The sequence below is a fragment of the Maniola hyperantus genome, chromosome 2 (genome assembly GCF_902806685.2).
Source record: "Maniola hyperantus chromosome 2, iAphHyp1.2, whole genome shotgun sequence".
Classification (NCBI taxonomy): Eukaryota; Metazoa; Arthropoda; class Insecta; order Lepidoptera; family Nymphalidae; genus Maniola; species Maniola hyperantus.
Window position 1 is genome coordinate 15,888,280 of NC_048537.1, and position 19,698 is coordinate 15,907,977.

General features: G+C 38.0%; 1 protein-coding gene and 1 long non-coding RNA gene across 2 annotated transcripts in view; both read left to right on the top strand.

Annotated features, from left to right (window-relative positions):
- The first annotated feature begins 200 nt into the window (after positions 1-200).
- LOC117990974 (epidermal retinol dehydrogenase 2-like) lies at positions 201-6,809 on the top strand. Its single transcript, XM_034978484.2, has 6 exons — positions 201-391; positions 637-693; positions 1,465-1,665; positions 3,284-3,613; positions 4,613-4,857; positions 5,900-6,809. Exons 2-6 carry the CDS (start codon positions 691-693, stop codon positions 6,090-6,092), a joined length of 972 nt encoding a protein of 323 aa, XP_034834375.1. The 5' UTR covers positions 201-391; positions 637-690; the 3' UTR covers positions 6,093-6,809.
- A 363-nt stretch (positions 6,810-7,172) lies between these two features.
- The window catches only part of LOC138404293 (uncharacterized), a 137,048-nt gene continuing 124,522 nt past the window's right edge, over positions 7,173-19,698 (top strand). Inside the window, exon 1 of the long non-coding RNA XR_011238300.1 lies at positions 7,173-7,399. This is a non-coding gene — a long non-coding RNA (uncharacterized lncRNA). The remainder of the gene's footprint in view (positions 7,400-19,698) is intronic.

Below are 19,698 nucleotides of genomic sequence, written 5' to 3' on the forward strand. Positions count from 1 at the left end.
TTAAGGCCTCAAAGACTATGTAATCACTACGTACCACAGAACTCTATAACTTCTGCTATGTACGTTCTTTCTGTGGTTACGTACTCTTTGGATACTTCATAATGTAATGTGTGGATCCAGGGCCGTAAAATAAATTAAAAAAAAAAAGTACTGTGTGGATACTTCCATAGATTATCTTCTATATACTAGAGATACTTCCAAATAAATGTATTCTGTGCTTCCAAAAGTTTTTCTGTTTGTGTAGTGTAAACATCTAATTTTTTATTTAAAATAATTTATTTAAAAAATCGCAAAATTATTAAAACTGCTCCTGGCTGGACCTGGCAGTCCTCAGTCCTGACTATATAATAATATCTATCTTATAAACAGGTCACACACAGGCAGACACGAGGTAATATTATTTGACTTTGATTTAATTTATCTTACTAGCCTGATTAAAATTGATATTACATATTTAGTTATTATCAGCTTATCATAATGCACTTGAATTTAAATTCATATCCGCTTGCGTTTAACCTCTATTTGCGCCATTGCGCTTTTTTATTTAGTTTACTTACCAGATTAAATTTGAAACTTGGAGATCATAAAAGTATTATTTATTTCTTTGATTTAGTTAAGTAATTATTTTATTTTTAGATCAATTAAGATTAACACAAGTTCCAATTGTGCATTTTTCATGGTGATTTTGCTATGGTAAGTTTTTTAAATACCTACCTACCTGTGTAAGGATTTCGCTACCTGAATATTTTGTGATGCATGGATCCATCCAGGATTTGATACATATACTTATTACTTTAATTTTTTTAATAAATAAAGTAATCAGATCTCACTGCTTTTGCTAATTGAATAGGAAGTGTGGTGCTGTTAGCAGTACCTATCCCTACCCAACCCTATCACTTTGGGTTGGATTGCTGTTTGTATTTCCTTTAAATAGGAATACCTTTCCTACTGAGAAGAACCAGCAAGAAACTTGGCGGTTGCTCTTTTCAAAGATTTGATATAATAATATTATGCCATGTATAAAAATAATTGCAGTCCCACACATTGCTGCAGCGAGCTGTAGGTCAAATTTACACTCTTTTATCATTTACATAATCTTCGATTGTATAATTATACTTTTTCAGGAGCATATAAAATATAGTCTCAAAAAGTTTATGAACGTCACCTTTTACTTTTTTTTATTTATTTATTTTTAACAAGCGTACACCAATTAATGCATTGTTTTTCTCTCCCCAAACTGGTGGGCCAGTTTGTTGGCGAGCTGGCGCTCCTTAAAAATAATTAGTATCTACATATTAAATGATATTCTAACATAAACTTATATTCTAACTAAAATACTTACTTAAACTCAACGCTAAACAATACTCAGATTAAGGATTGTCAGGTTAAAGGTTGTGTTGAGGAGGATTTATTTCATGTATTACCTATAACAAGTTTCTAAACGATAATTTTGTATTTTTTCAGGCCTCCTACATAAGCAGTATACTGAGCAATGTGTTAAACCCTATCTTTCCATTCAAAATGCTCTTAAGAAGTTATTCACTATGTGTTTTGATGGTGGATTTAATATGGGTTGTCCTTAATGCCATTTATGCAGTAATACAAGCAGTTTATGAAGTATTCAGACCGCCACCATTTAAATCTGTAGAGAACGAGACAGCCCTGGTAAGTGTTTATTAATTAATCTATACTAATATTATAATTGCGAAAGTGTGTCTGTCGTCTGTCTGTCTATCTGTCTGTCTGCTAGCCCTTCAAGGCCCATCTGTTCAACCGATTTTGATGAAATTTCGAACAAAGAAGCTATCTATCTTTGTTTCAATCCCGAGGAAGGACATACGCTACTTTTTATCCCGGAAAATCAAAGAGTTCCCATGAGATTTTTAAAAACCTAAGTCGCGGGCATCATCTAGTTATCTATGCAAATTAATGGTTAACTGAATCAGTACCCGTATTATAAATGCGAAAATGTGTTTGTTTGTTGGTTTGTCCTTCAATTGAATTGATTGACGTGATTTTTTGCATGGGTATAGATAAAGACCTGGGAGAGTGACATAGGCTACTTTTTGTCCCGGAATAACAGAGTTCCCACTGGATTTTTAAAAACCTAATTCCATGCGGACGAAGTTGCGGGCATCAGCTGATATAATTATGAACATACAGCATGTAAGGTTTCACTATAACACAGATATTCAGTAAAGCTTCATTTAGGCCAGCGCATAGAGCAGAAACAAAGAGGAGATGTTGTATTAAGATTTCCCTATGAAATATCGAGTGACATTTTGCGGGGTGAGGGGTTGTGGAACGCCGCCCACTTCTCAATTTTCCATCTGCGGGTTAGTAGCAAAACTACTCGCTTAGCGACCTAACATCGATATATTGATGTCACTACATAGTTCAGCTATCTCACACTAGATGTCAATAATCTAGAACTATTTTAATAATTACGTATAAAATTACTTACAAATGAAATGTGATACCATTCATAGCATCAGAACGTCTGTCTGAATAACTTTGACACGATAAAACACAACACTTCATCCTTTTGTTCTTAAAAACGCGAAAACACACCGATAATACGAGTCTCAATATATGTGAACCTGACGAACGCAGACAGCATACTAACTAAGGCCCCGCCCACAGTGATGACGTCAGGACCTAGTTGAAAATCACAGTGCACAGTTGCTTAGGCCAACTCCTCTTTGTTTCTGCTCTATGGGCCAGCGCAACATAGTACAATACTTTACAGTTGGTTTTAACTATTATTATCAATGTTTATCAGTAGGTATGTCCGTTCTAAAATAGTTAAATGACCTTTGGCTTTAAACAAAGTTAAAAAGATTATTTCTTGTTTTGTTGTTCATAGGAAGTCCAAAGTCTTAATATTATAATAATAGGTACATAGTTAAATTAAATATCGCTTGCTTAAATGGAAAGAGAGTCTTAAAACATTATTAAATCTGCATGTCTGACAGTTCTGTGGTTTTTTTTAAAAGAATATTAGCCTGGTTAATTATGACTCATATTCCCCTTTCCCCTCCAATTAAGCGAAAAGCTTGTGCTAAGAGGGGTACGACAATTGTGCAACGGGTGGCGTTTGAACCGGCGACCTTTCGGAATTCAGTCCGCTCCTTAACCGTTGAGCTATTGAGGCTCAGTAGTGGGCAGTTGATAATGATGATGATGATGATGATTATTGAGTTACGTTAGTGCTTAGTTCAAATGCAGATCATGCAGTTAAAGCCATAGAATATTTTTCTTAGTAAAAATTTTAATGTTTCAGATTGTAGGGTCAGGCAGAGGCGTCGGTCGTGAAATAGCAATCCAATTGGCATACCTCGGTGCCCGAGTAGTCTGTGTAGATCACAACGAGTGCAATAACAACAAAACAGTCTCTTACATTAAACGGAAAGGCGGCACTGCCCTAAGCTATACCTGTGACATCACGAAGAAGGAAAATGTCGTTAACTTAGCAGAACAGATAAGGAATGAAGTCGGATTCGTCAGTATGGTTTTCTATTGCTGCGGTATTCCAAGCCCAAGGTCTTTGATAACTCAGCCACCTCAAGATATTCATGATACTTTGGATCTAACTTTGACTTCTTACTTTTGGGTGAGTAAATCTGTAAATTTGAGTAAAAAGTCTGGCTGTCTGTCCATCTGTCCGTCTGACTGTTGGTCTGTTAAGAAACCTACAAGGTACTTACAACCTAGTCGGTAGGAACGGCTTTCCGAACCAGTGACGACATCTGACAATTCAAAAGCACTTGTAAAAGTTTACTTGAATATAAATATATTTTATTCTATTCTATTATTCCTGTTGACTTAGAATCATGAAGTAAGGGGAAAAATCTAAACCGTCACCGGAAACCGTCAAATTAGGGTTTCATCACACAAAAAAAATTAAATTGTGGTCATGAACTAAGAAGTAAGATAACTATATCAAGTAGGGTATCATATGAAAGGGCTTTACAGAACAGTTTTTTATTTATTTTTATGCATCATAGTTTTTGAATTATCGTGCAAAATGTCGAAAAAATACGACCGTAGTTCGGAACCCTCGGTACGCGAGCCTGACTCGCACTTGGCCAGTTTTTTGCATGGTTACAATAAACCTAGAGAATGACATAGATGAATTTTCAGAAAATCAAACAGTTCCCACGGAATTGTTAAAAACAGATATTTCCAGATATGCAACTAGCGTGGCCCCCTCAGTCCCTTTCGCTCAAGCAGAGGTACTTACTTGTGAAATGTTATTCCGTCTATTTTACGTTCGCTTCGGCTAATTGTAGCCTAGTATACTGCAACCCACTATTGCACAATAACTTCAAAAACAAAAAACAACAAAACGAATCAATTATTTATTTACAATACTTGAGTCAACATAACCTCATTTCACGTTGTTTGCCAAAATCTCACGTACAAATACATTTTGGCAAACAAAAAAAGTGGCCACGGTGATAAGGACAAAACATAATCATTTTGTCACGTTCTAATAAGAGCTTAACTGCATTTAGCTATCTCGCTCTAACAGTAAGTGTCACAATAGGGCTACTTCTAATAGTCCTTGTTCTGAGGTTAAAAACCTAAATGAGGTAATATTGTGTTACAGATAATAGATAACTTCATGCCAGAAATGAAAGCAAGGAATCACGGGCACATAGTAGCTCTGACCTCAGTAGCTGGTCTCAGTCACATCAAGCACCAGATGCCTCTGAGTGTGGCCCAGTTCGCCGTGCAAGGCCTGGCCGAGTCACTGATGGAAGATCTGAGGATCAACAAGATTAATGGGGTTCATGTCACGTTGACTCATATCTATCCATTCATAGTTGAAGACAGTTCGGATCTGAGGATGAAGTAAGTATACTTTTATCACTAATCAATAAAATATCAAAGGGTGTTAGTTTGTTGGTTTGTGCGGCTCTGAGTGTGGCTCAGTTCGCTGTGCAAGGCCTGGCCGAGTCACTGATGGAAGATCTGAGGATCAACAAGATTAATGGGGTTCATGTCACGTTGACTCATATCTATCCATTCATAGTTGAAGACAGTTCGGATCTGAGGATGAAGTAAGTATACTTTTATCACTAATCAATAAAATATCAAAGGGTGTTAGTTTGTTGGTTTGTGCGGCTCTGAGTGTGGCCCAGTTCGCCGTGCAAGGCCTGGCCGAGTCACTGATGGAAGATCTGAGGATCAACAAGATTAATGGGGTTCATGTCACGTTGACTCATATCTATCCGTTCATCATTGAAGACAGTTCGGATCTGAGGATGAAGTAAGTAGGTATACTTTATCACTACCCAATAAAATATCAAAGGGTGTTAGTTTGTTGGTTTGTCCTTCAATCAGGACGCAACAGGTCAATGTGATTTTTTGCACCTGGAGAGCGACATAGGTCACTTTTTACCATGGAAAATCAGAGTTCCCACAGAATTTTCAAATACCTAAATCTACAAGGACAATCTACATCTACAGGGCTAAAAATTAGCCTATGACCGTCCCCAGGATGTAACCTAATTCAGTATCAAATTAAATCGAAATCAGTTAAACTGTTGAGCCGTGAAAAGCTAGCAGACAGACAGACACACACTTTCGCATTTATAATATTAGTATGGATAAGCGTTATTTGCAATCTGACCTCTATTTATTATCAAGGACTGCAAAAGATTAGATAATATTATAATCATTAAAATATAAGGAAAACATCGTGAGGAAACCTGCATGCCTGAGAGTTCTCCATAATGTTCTCAAAGGTATGTGAAGTCTACCCATCCGCACATGGCCAGCGTGCTAAACTATGGCCAAAACCCTTCTCTCTGAGAGGAGACCCGTGCTCAGTAGTGAGCTGGCGATGGGTTGATCATGACGATGACTCAATGGTTAATAACTTTTTTTTCAGAATACCAAGCTACTTCGGAACAATAACACCAGCGAAAGCCGCAAACTCCATCCTAGAAAGTGTCCTCCGCAACTACCCAGAGGCATCAGTTCCCAAACATTTACTATTCCTCGGACACCTGTTGCGGATTTTGCCAAGGAAAGCCACAGTGTTAGTGCGGGACTTATTAGACACGGGCGTAGATTTCGCTTGAACTTTAATCAAGGTTTATCACAGTCCACGAAATTTTGTATATTATTAAGATTTTTTCGCCTAACTTTCCATGTGCATAAAAATCAAAAAATCAGGTTGAGAACAATATAGAGAGAGCTGGACGTGGAAAACGAATTGGGGTACACCTCAAGGGTTCTCGAAAACTATTAAAGTATTAGATATACTTCGTACTATGTCTTCGAAGTACAAACATAGGTAGGTACTATAATTTAAATACGTAGTAAGGTTATAAGTACAAATCAACTTTTGCTGCTCATTTAGATAAATATAAGTTATAAGTAAGTATATTTTATAGGTAAGTGCTGTTAGATATTTAAGAAAGATGCCTAAACACACAAAATACAAAATAATATAACATACGCAATACGCATGTAGAGCATATTCGGTCATAGATTTATCATAGTAGTAATTAATCTATGTATTCAGTAATCACTAAAGCAAAGTGAACATAGTGGCTAAATCTGATAAACACAATCTCTAAACTAAATTATCAGATTTAAATCTTGTGCTTCCCTTTCCTGCAGGAAGTATTATGAAAGGGACTATAATACATTTAGATTTTAGACCTAACTGAAATTAGTTTACAGATGTTTAGTCAATAGTATTTTACTGTCCACGGATTTGGTAGGTTAAGAAGTGCCAAAGAAAGAGTTTAATTTTTTATAATATATTTAAAATAAAGAAATATAATATTTTCTGTGGTTTTTTATTTTGACGATGTACTACAGTTGACGAACAAACTGATAGTTCAGTTGCAACCCTTCTCACTTTTCAATCTGGATGAGGTCCGTACTCTAGTGAGCCGGCGCGGCGGCGATGGGATGATCATGAACCAATAGTAGGCATCTGATGGATAGTTTCTCTCTGTGCCATCTAACTCCGCGACAAAGTTACGTTAGTCATCTTTTATTATTAGAAGTGAAAAGTAGCCCTTTTTAGGGTAAAGTGGCTAATTATGGCAACTTTGGTGTGTCAAAGAACCATAGAGTATAAACTAATTGTTAATTTGATTTAGTGCAAAAGATACAAAAACACTAGAATCCAGAACAGGGAAGCGATTAATAAAAAACGGTTAAATGTCAAACTTATTTCCATATTTTAACAACTGGTGGCGCGATTGTAGCTGTTTTTTTGTTCGCGAATATTTCTATTTTGTGTTCGACGAAAACAAGAACTTTTAAATTTAGAACATACTAAAGTGCAAGTGCTTTATTATATTATTGAGAATTCATTAAATTAAGTGCATAAACGTTTACAGAAGAAACTACACCAGCGGCGGTTTCCAAAGTGAGTTCTAGTTATATATCCTAGCGCAGACTGACACAAAAGTCGATCGATATTACAAAATAACTATTTAATTACTTAAATTATTCATTTTATGGATTTACCTTTGCACGGAGAGTCGTATTTACTTACATAAAGAATTCTTTCAAACAGTAATGACTCTTGAAAAACTCAGAAATAGGTCAGCGTTTTATAAAAAAATAAAATAAGAAAAAATATGTTTTTAGTCGTCTTGTAAGTTTTCTAATAGGTACTCGTTTGTAGCAAAAATAATAATTTCTCGCTTATTTCTGATGATTGATATCGTTTGGGCTTAGTTGTGTTAGTGTTTTTAATAAATTACAAAAAGTTACTGCGGTTTATTTCAGAAAGTCCAATGAATCAAAAAAAAATCGTATCTAGGTAAAAAGCCTTGCAAAACATCGATCGCCAGAAATATTCTGATATTACCAACGTTTAAATATGTCTAAAAGCTACATAAGCTTTTAACTTACTTAACTTAAAAAAATAACTGTAACAGCGAGGAATAGGAGATATTTTTCTTAAGTTAGCCTACTTTTGTCTGAGCTACTTATAATTTTCTACGACAGCTGGTTTCCACACTTGATGAGAGAAGTGTATAAAAAATTCTTCTCCTAGCTGAAGTCCTACAGTCAGCCCATATCTAACTCCAGAAGCCTTAGTGTACCAGAATAGCTTTGGTTCTCCTGTAAAGTTTGTAACCCTACCATACCCGATACAAATAAGGACGGATACAGGTATGTAATATCCGTTAATTTTTTGTATAAATTGTGAGCAAATTTACGCTGTATTTTTTCTATGGCTAAAGTATAACTTGCATGCGGAGTAAGCCTTGCAGGCTGAGCGACCCGTTCAGTTCCCAACCTAGGCTAATGTTGCCTATCCAGCATTATTGAGCAGTGGTAAAATCTGTCTATTGGTTACCACTTTTTAAATGTTGGACTGGAGAGCAAAGGAAAGGAATTCATCTATTCTAAGGGTGCATTTCCACTGAAACAGAGCTGAGTGAAGACCTGTGCAATTGACTAATCAGATCATTCTTAGATGATTTTATCTCATTTTATTATCATATCTCTGCCCCGATTGGTTGAAAACGCAAATCTCTGCTCTCTGCTTTACTTTACTATGCTTCACTGGAAACACACCCTAATATTCCTATTTTTAGGGTTCCGGGGTACCTCAAAAGGAAAAACGGAACCCTTGTAGGATCACTTTGTGTGTCTGTCTGTGTGTCTGTCAGTCTGTCTGTTTGTCAAAAACCTATAGGGTCCTTCCCAGTTCCCATTGACCTAGAATCATGAAATTTGGCAGGTAGGTGGGTCTTATAGCAGACATAAGGGGAAAAATCTAAAAATCGTGAATTTGTGGTTACATCACAAGAAAAAAAATTAAAATGTGTTCATAAACAAATATTGCTATTTTCAAGTTTCAAAGTAAGATTACTATACCAAGTGGGGTATCATATGACAGGGCTTTACTTGTACATTCTAAAACAGATTTTTATTTATTTTTATGCATAATAGTTTTTGATTTATCATGCAAATTGTCAAAAAAATACGACTGTATATATAGCTTTTATGGCGTAGACATCCGCTAAGAAAGGATTTTTGAAAATTCAACCTCTAAGGGGTTAAAAAAGAGGTTTGAAATTGGTGTTGTCCACGCTGACGAAGTCGCGGGCACAAGCTTGTAAAATATAATTAATCTATGCAAGTAGGTATATTGAATAGACATGAATCATGGGTATTAATCGCCTATAGAAAACGTTTTTATTGATCTCTCATTTTTTGCCTGTTGATTAATTGCATCCTAATGACAGAGAGCATTAGGGCTCCATAATTTATTGTTAAGTAATTTTGTAGGAAACTAGCTTATGCCTGCGAATTCGTGTGGACTACACAAATTTCAAACCCCTATTTTACCCCCCTTAGTGGTTGAATTTTCAGAAATCCTTTCTTAGCGGATGTCTACGTCATAATAGCTATCTGCATGCCTTTCAGCCCGATCCGTCCAGTAGTTTGAGCTGTGCGTTGATAGATGTCAGTCAGTCACTTTTCCTTTTATATATATTTAGATCATAGATTAATTATTGGTCTCGCTCCATTTAGATGTTCGACGGCCGTGATAATCGTCGTATTTATAATCTCCCTCTTAATAGCGTTTTACGAGTTTTTCGATTTCAATATCTTTAGAATTAGAAGATAAAATCAAACAGATTATCTGAAATGAATTGCGAATATTTGAAACTGTTTTCGGATTTTTTCTATCGAAGAAATTGTATACAATCGCGTTTGTATTTTCATGATGAATTTAATAGATTAAAGACCCAAAAAGCACCATTCAAATATCAGAGTTAATGTCTTTTTAATTGAGTTTTCAAATAAATTTGCTTCCAAAAGAATTAAAGACTAAGTGATGCCCGCGACTTCGTCCGCATGGAATTAGGTTTTTAAAAATCCCGTGGGAACTCTTTAATTTTCCGGGATAAAAAGTAGCCTATGTCACTCTCCAGGTCTCAAACTATACCCATGCAAAAATCACCTCAATCCGTTGCTCCGTTGCGACGTGATTGAAGGACAAACCAATAAACCAACAAACAAACACACTTTCGCATTTTATAATAAGGGTACTGATATGCTTTTTGTGTTGTTTCGGGTTGACTATGCTGCGTAGGCCCTACTGCGCTACAGCGTCACCGGGGAGGGTGGCGAGCGCGAAGCTCCGTCGGGGGGTGAGCCCTCGGACTCGAAGAAATAATTTGAGAGGTCGGGGGCACGTCCTCCTTTATGGGTGCCTCCTGTGAGGCTCGGACCACGCCCACGGCTTAAGATGACGTTGGGATAGGTGGAGTTGTTGGACTACTGGTTAGTCCGTACGCCCCTGAGGCCGTGGCGTCCACGTCCGGGTGACGTTAGAAATCGGGGACCGAAGATTTATGCTTCTTTTGATTACATTAGGGAGACTGTAGGCACCTATCCCACAGGTGCCACGATGGGTTCTAGTGGAAGCCAAGAGTATCTGGCAAGAATATACTTAGAATAACTTCGTAGCGTGAATTTAGGTTTTCTAAAATCCCTTGAGGCTTCTTTGATTACCAGGGTAAAATGTAGCCTAGGTCTTTAATTAGTTTAGAGCCTCAATATGCGAAAAGATGCGTAAAATGATGGGTAGCGATCGAGCTACTTACGGATCATCATTATGATAAACCCATCGCCGGCTCACTACAGAGCACGGGTCTCCTCTCAGAGTGAGAAGGGTTTTGGCCATAGTCTACCACGCTGGCCATAAGCGGGTCACACACCTTTGAGAACATTATTGTGAACTCTCAGGCATGCAGGTTTCCTCACGATGTTTTCCTTCACCGTTAAAGCAAGTGATATTTAATTAATTAAAACGCACATAGCTCCGAAAAGAGAGAAGAGAGAGAGAGAGATGCGTGCGTGATTAGAAGGAGGACGTCCTAACCACTAGGCTATCACAGCTTTTTTTTACGGACTTACGGATGCTAATGACATATTAAACTACCTCAAGAGAAGAGGTAAGATATTTGTATTTAAAAGGAACTTTCGAGTACGCTTTGCGACGAAGAATCCAACAAGAATTAATGGAGAAGGACTTACTTGTAAATTTTGCACTTATTTATGTCTGTCTGCTGCATGCGATTACATTTACATGCGCCGCAGCTTTTATTCTTGGATGAAACTTGGGACAATTGAAAAAATGTAACTAAAACTCCTGTGCAAAAATGTATTGCTACCAATTATTATAAACTAGCTGATGCCCGCGACTTTCTCCGCGTGGATTTAGGTTTTTTTAAATCCCGTGGGAACTCTTTGATTTTTCGGAATATAAGGTAGCCTATGTCTTTCCCTGGGATGTACAGTACACGGCCGAAAGTGATGAACATCGGCCTTTAGAATGACATTTCATCTTTGTAGAGCGTTGTCTCTGTCACTCATACCCATATGACGCTTTGTCGGTGTAAATCTCCTTCTAAAGATCGATGTTCATCACTTTTGGCCGCGTACTGTAAGCTAACTCTGTACCTGTCAAGATCGGTTTAACTGTTGAGCCGTGAAAATCTAGCAGACAGACAGACAGACACACTTTTGCGTTTATAATATTAGTAAATTAGTATATTTTATTATACCTATTCGCGTGTTTATTATTCGACATTGAGAGAGTATTGTCCGTTGACTCCCTAATCTTCGGCATTCAATTTATTTTGCCGCGGCGAGCTCCTCTGTCAGTAACAAATTGTTTTGTGAAACATCTGGAAGATTAATCGAGGCTCAACACGTGCTAAGTAAAACCGCCTCGCGTGCCAATAAAAACGGTAAACCTACAGTCCGCGACAGGTCGAGATGACAATTGGGGTATGAGGCTGGGGGACGCCCCGCACAACCGCACGTCACCCGCGCTCGCCCGCACTAGGTTAGCGCGGGGGGTGTGCGTGTGTGCGGGGCGTTCCCTCCCCGATTCCCTCGACCTGTCGCGGAGTATAGTATATTTTTATTTATTCCTATACAAGTTGGATCCATGGATTGAAAATAAATGTCAAATGAGCTCGGTGGCTATCATTGATGTTGGAAGAGCCATTCTGAGGTAGCTATCATTCAGTATTTACTGAGTTAAAGCGGGCTGGTGGGTAGGACACGGCAAAAAACAAGCTTTGCATTCTATAAAATAGAAATTGATAAGGCCATAAACATACACATATATTAGAAAACTAGCTTTGGTGGGAAAGGTGGTTTTTGTACCCGAATGTGGCTGAAGCCAAAGACATTAAATGTTAAGGATCTTGCGAACTAAAACTGAAAGCCATGTCCAAATACTAAATTTTTATAGGAGAGGACTAAAACTAAATTTATATGAGGATAAATATGGTCGTGAGTACACAAATTTCAAACCTCTATTTCACCCTCTTAGGGGTTGAATTTTCAAAAATACTTAGCGAATGCCTACGTCATAACCGCTATTTACATGCCAAATTTCAGCCCAATCCGTCCAGTAGTTTGAGCTATGCGTTGATAGATCAGTCAGTCATATATGGTAGGTGGGGGCTTTACTTAGTGCACCACCTACTTAGGACTTACTTAGGACTTGCCCCCGCCTGCCATACATTTTATAATATTTACCTTTCAGCTACCAGTTACTATTTATTAGCAGTTTGGTTTTTAGTTTTTTTAATTACCTAATTTTTCAGCTCAGATTCAGATTTCAGATCATATTTCCCAGAGGGAGGGGGTTTTCAGACAGGCGTGGGTATTTCACAACATAAAATGAAACTTTCACTTGTACTTCTGATGTTATAATAACGAAACTTGCAAACAAAAGTTTTCAAAATGTGTAAACTTGTAATAGGCGTACACAATTCGGATGGTCGTCTGGAAGCTCCATTGAGGGTTTATTGCCTCTTTACAAACACTTTTTAGGGTTCCGTACTTCAAAAGAAAAAAAGGTACCCTTATAGGATTACTTCGTTGACTGTCAGTCGTCTGTAGTGTCAAGAAAAACCTATAGGGTACTTCCCGTTGACCTAGAATCATGAAGGGCAGGTAGGTAGGTTTTATAGCACAACTAAAGGGAAAAAACCGAAAACCGTTAATTTATGGTTACATCAACAAACAATACTAAAATGTATCCACGAACATAGTTAGTTTACTAAATCACACATAGATGACGCTGTCCGTCATTAACTTGCAGTGTTGAACATTAGTGTTAAAATATCTTGTACGACGGTTCGGAACCCTTCGTGTGCGAGTCCGACTTGCACTTTGACCGGTTTTTTATCTCTGCAATAATATTTTTTTAATGGGCCAGTGCTGGAGCGAAAAATTCGGTTAATAGCATTTGAAATGCGACAGAAAAATGCCGCGCGTCTGCGTTGAGGGCGCGCTGGGGTGGCGTAAAAGCTTTTATGTTTTCCGGACAATGGCTGCTAAACGAAACTGTTCGCATAAATTATCAACCCAGAACGCTCTCTCCCAATGGAAGATGCTTTATATTTCGATTTTATGCTAGACTATACTTGTTCGACACATCAAATGTTCTCATCACGTAGCGGAGCTACATACCTCTATGTTCTCTTTTACGTTGTGATTGCCACAAATTATTATTAACTAAAATGTTCTCATCATCACGTAGCGGAGTTCCATACCTCTATGTTCTCCTTTTACGTTGCGATTGCCACAATTTATTATTAACTAGCTTATGCTCGCAACTTTGTCCGAGTGGACTACAAAAATTTTAAACCCCTATTTCACCCCCTTAGGGGTTGAATTTTCAAAATCCTTTCTTAGCGGATGTCTACGTCATAATAGCTATCTGCATGCCTAATTTCAGCCCGATCCGTCCATTAGTTTGTGCTGGGCGTTGATAGATCAGTCAGTCAGTCACCTTTTCCTTTTATTTATTTAGATTAGCTTAAGCCCGCGAATTCGTCCGCGTGGACTACACAATTTCACACCCCTATTTTACCTTCTTAGGCGTTGAATTTTCATAATTCCTTGCTTAGCGGATGTCTAAGTCATAATAGCTACCTGTATGCCTAATTTCAGCCCGATCCGTTGAGTAGTTTGAGCTGTGCGCTGATAGATCAGCCAGTCACCTTTTTCATTTATATATATTTAGATAATTATATAGTTACAAGAAGTGTCTGCGCCTATGTTTGCTTAACATTAAGCTAAGTTTCTTTTTAGCCATCTTTTTACATTTAAAACGTCACAAATTGTTAATAACTCCAGTTAAAACAGTGTCGAGGATTTGTAAAATACCTATCCTACCGACTGCGCCAAAATGACAAAGAGCAGTATTCTCATCCCAAGGCATTAAGAAACCTCTGGCTTTATATGGCGCCTGGTTATGGCATGTGAACGTAATTTAAGTCACTACAGGGTCTTGTAAAGATTCTTATAGACCTTTGAAAAAATGCTGCATTTCACAAGCCATAAAGTAGCCGTAAAAAAGCAGCCATAACTGCAAAAAAGCAGCCATAGCTGCAAAAAGTAGTCGTAGATCTAAACTGTAATTGCGGTAAGCCTTTTAAGCGTATTATAATGGTCATTATTTAAATTTATATCGTTATTCGTAGGCTTTCTTAGCAGAACGAATGAGGCTCAAAGTAATCGGCAAGAAATATGGGTGCCAGGTGGCTGCGGAGTGGGACGATAAATAACGTCTAAATAAACCCGCTGTAAAAGTTACACCGAATAATATGATTCACCCCTAAGACGTCGTCTTTCCTGTCCCGGGAACAATGTTTAAAATTCACGGGGCGTTATTATCACTGTTATTCATGGACGAGTTTTGTTTTGATGAAACTTTTATTGGAGCCATTGATAGACGAAAGCCTCGAGAAAAACAGTGATACAGGAATGTTCCGAAGTTCAAAAAGAATTTCCTCGCAGATGCAATTAATGGATTTGTAAGAACACAAATTAGAAAGCTCAGAGTCACTCAGCGGGCGATGGAGAGAGCTATGCTTGGTATCAACGTGATCAAATCAGAAATGAAGAGATCCGTAGGAGAACCAGAGCAACCGACATAGCCCAGCGGGCTGCGAAGCTGAAGTGGTAATCTATATTGGCATGGCACATAGATCCAAAACCTGATAGACGTTGGGGTCTTAAGGTGCTAGAACGGCGATCTCGCACCGGAAAGCGCATCGTTGGAAGACCTCCCACTAAGACCTAAGTGAACAGGCGACATCAGACGAGTAGCAGTGTGCAGATGGATTCAGGCGGCACAGGACGTGACTTGTGGTCCCTACAAGAGACTAATGTCCAGCAACGGACGTCTATTGGTTGATGATGATGAACTTAGAAATCAAGTGCAAATGTCTATATTAACCAATGTAGTATACATAGAAGTCATTGATATTAACACTACGTGGTAGACACTTTTTCATGCGAACGTTTGCGTTCTGTAGAAAAAATTAGAGTGGAATTACTCAGACTAGTTGCCAGATGGGCAATGATGGAGCGAATTAGATTATGTGGTTTTTTGATTATTTTCTCTTCCTGGTTGTGCTAACTTACGTGCTCCGATATATTTCGTTGGCTTAATAGGAAAATCCAATCTAAAATCATTAAGGTGGCTCTGCCGATAACTTTCATCCAATTTTTGCTTGCGGAATTTTGCTTCGGTAATTGGGTAGCAGATATTTTTATAAAATTCTGTTTTCTATAATCAGTACCCTTATTATAAAATAATGCGAAAGTGTGTTTGTTTGTTGGTTTGTTGGTTTATTGGTTTATTGGTTTGTTGGTTTGTCCTTCAATCACATCGCAACGGTGCAACGGATTGACGTGATTTCATTTCCATTCCATGGGTATAGATGAAGACCTGCAGAGTGACATAGGCTACTTTTTATCCCGGAAAATAAAAGAGTTCCCACGGGATTTTTAAAAAACCTAATTCCACGCAGACGAAGTCGCGGGCATCAGCTTGTAGGTATATAAAACAGTACCTTGACTAATTGGCTGAATACAACACACATCCTATACTGGTGGACCTAGAGATTTTTTGGAGGACAAAGTTATTCCTTAAGTAGGTAGGCGAAGCGAAGCTGTGCATAGATTAACCAATAGAATTGCATAAAACTCTCGCACCGCTTCAGTGCCAAATAAGCTAGTCTTCAATATTTGGGCTTATAATCCTTTTGTTATCAACATCTATCAAATTAAAACACGAATAATGCCCTCATATACAAATGTTTACTTTGGGTTTCGTTATGAATACTAATATGCGTTTTATACAATTTCGATCACGTACCTACGGATGTAATAAGCGATTGCTTCGTACTTGGAGCTTTGCCCTTATATACCGAAGTCTGTCTTATTATTGGGTCTTGTGTTGAATGATTCATAGGCTCTAATTCGCCGTATACTCCTACATAGCTGGTATTCAGTATGTATGATTTCGACGAGTCGCTCGACAGGGTGAAGGCCTTCTATAATTGCAACTCGGTCAACCATGTGATGCTATACGAATACAGTAGGTAGGTACACATGAAAGTCATTCAAGTTCAATTGACTTTCTGAATTAATAGGTCCATTAGCCTATATTGCCTGGAGACAGTGGTGCCTGGAAGTGATGGGGATAAGGCCCACCCTATGTATATGACTGTTATTATGTCCTTTGTAACGTTTGTTAAGCAATAAAGTTATGTAAATATAAAATAGTCTATCGAGGCCAATCTGAAAACAATGGGTCCATCGTAGCACCAAAGAAAAGCCATGGTGAATAACTCCTGCAGCCATAGGTTTTTGTTTTTAATAATTTATTTATTTAATAACTCATTTATACTAACAGTTCATTCCTCTGGAATCCTGAAATTTTACAACCATATTTTTATCTAAGAAAATAAATGTTTCAGATACAGTAGGTACAATTATTATTATAAAGTAAAACTATAATATTGAAAATATTTCAAACTACGCTCAGGGAACAGACTGAAATCTAAAAGGTCGACGGTTCAGACCCACCTGTGACCCGCTGTGTCGTACTTGTTCCTGAAGTACTAAGGCTGAGATCCATAGAGCGCACTTTGACTTTGCTCAGACTTAAGATTGAGTTAAAATGGGACAGATTTATGTGAGAGATATAGCCCTGTCTCGTTTTAACTCTGTCTTAAGTATAAGCTTAGTCAGAGTGCGCTCTATAGATCTCACCCTAAGACTTTATGCTCAGTTGGACGAAAAACTAATGACTCATTCATAAGCATGCTATTATAATAGCATGGTTAATATTCGTATAAAAAAACATAAGGTCCTTACATTAAAACCAGCAGAAAATTTAAATTGAAGAAACGAACCATAAAAGTTATTTAACGCAAAAGAAATGGGAACGGTGGAGAGCCAACGTAATGGTTTATTCAAATTTAACATCGCGCTGGAGAACCGCGCCTCAGGGCACGATCGAACCGCGCACACCTGCGACAGATAAAAAGATATTTCTGGATACTTTATTATTGCAATTTAAATAAAGCTAGGATCCCTCGAGAAATTTAAATACAGTCGACTCAGCGGTAGAAAGTTTCTTACAGTGTTGCAACGATCGCTATGGTCTATTTGAATTATTGTGGATTTGTATTCTGGAGTAGCGAACTAAATTATAGTAGGTACACCGCACAATACGTGCAGATAAAATCTTTCTATTTCTGCAGTCCTACCTTCATTACCGAAGATCATCCTACAGATTAGATCCCAACCTTAATGGGTCAATTACTGTTTCCATCGACACAGATTTAAGAACCCACAAAGGTTCGATTATCTTAATATATCCAATGCCTCCAATCTCGCTCCGGGAAGACCTCGGCATACAGCAACCGGAGTCTACGTGACTTCTGGAGCGAGCTTGGATGGCTGGAGGGACGACTCCGGCGAGGAGAGGTACTATAGACGCCCAATAGACAGAAACGTCGAAGTGTAGAAACCTGCACAGAATGAAGACAGATTGATATCCACTTTCGTTCGAAATGTCTTCTGTTGTCCAACTGATCCTGAACAAAAATTCATTTTAGGTCCTCCTCTAATCTCTACTCATTAAGGTTTGTCCCAACTTTCCACGTCAATTTGCAATTTAATCTGGCATAAGTACACCAAAAGCCGAGACCAAATGCTCATATCGCAATTTTCGCCAGTCATGTGTTTACAATTATAGTTGCCACGAAACGTTCGCAGAGAATGCTCGAAACCGCTCATTGTAGTGAGCACAAACCCAAAACTGTCATGAACACTCCATGGCCCATTTCACTTTAATTGCATATCAGCGATGAAGTCGAATTGGCGTTCATCCGATGAACGCCAATTCGCCCTTGTGACTCCGGTATAAAAATACCGAAGTAACTTGAAAAGCTCATGCAGACGGAAGATTATGCGTGGGGCCAGTCATGAAGTGTTAAAAAACACTCGATCAGCTAAAAAATTAGATCAAACACAAAATAGTGCAAAATAGGTCAATAAAAGTGGAGAGATGGACACACAGACACCGCCCGAAGTGTTGCACATCGTGACAGATTGATAGAGGAGGCTTTGCCAGGTGGCACATTGAACTCAAACACTAGAGCTCTGCCTACTGATTCGCTAACTCTCTGTCTAAACTCTAACCTCGTTTGACACTTATTATTAATCCATTGAAGGTGTTCTACGAAAAAATATTTTGACATCACTCAGTGGAGTAGTAAGTGGAGTAGTAAGTAATGTAGAGCCAACTAATGTCAAATAAGCAAGTGTTAGACACTGAGTTAACGAATCACTCCGCTGGATAAGTTAGGTTGAAACTGGCAGATGGTATTTTTTCCGTTTATTAGGTGTTGCGGATAAATTTTTCGCGAAAAATATCACAAATTCCTAATTATTTTGTACAATAAGTAATTTATACAAAAGCCAACACCTCATCAAAAGGGTTTATTTGATCAAGAGTACGCAGTGTTTATGAAGCTTATTTGGCAAATGAAGCGCGGAGATTTGCCGCCTCCCTTCGGAATTTCTTTTGTCTAATAAGAAACAAAGTGTGAGCTGGAGCTATGAGCAGGAAAATTCATTTGATTAACTTAAACAAGTGTAAAAAAGCTTTCAGACTCGAAAATTACGGATACATCAGCGTTTTCTTGAGGTTGTTTTGCTATAATATATATTTAGATCTTTTATTATTTTTCAATCTTATTCTTGACAAGATAGCTCTTGATTGTGGTTCCACCTGGTAAATTGGCAATGCATGCAACCAGTTAGCAGGGTAACCTGGAAGGGATCTTATTTCTTCTTTTATGTCCTAAATCACTTTAAATTTAAAAACTTTAAACACTTTATTTCATTTTATTTATCCATTTACTCGCCAACTTTATATATTCTATGCCACTGACGTTTAGGTAATATTTAAAAGGCGGTCACTGAAAATCAGCGTTGGGGCGTCTGGTACCTCAGATATTTGCTATATATAGAGGTTTGTGTCTGAGGGGCCCGACGTCTCAACACAAGCTGAGTGGCCTACCTGTTCGAGGTGTTGCACTGCTGTGACGATATTGCCTACACCATGTACCACCTATATACCTCGAATATACATTATTCTATTCTATAAGGGGTTATGTTATCCCATACTTACCACTAATCGGCTTTTACGCGGCATCGTACCTACCTGAATTTAGTTGAGGAATAGGGCTTTCAGTTAGGTCTATAGGCAGAGGCGGATTAAATGTCGAGAACGCCCTAGGCAAGCTCCTCATAGGCGCCCCTCTAAAAGCCATATTAAAATTTTTACTAACAAATTTCAAAAGAACG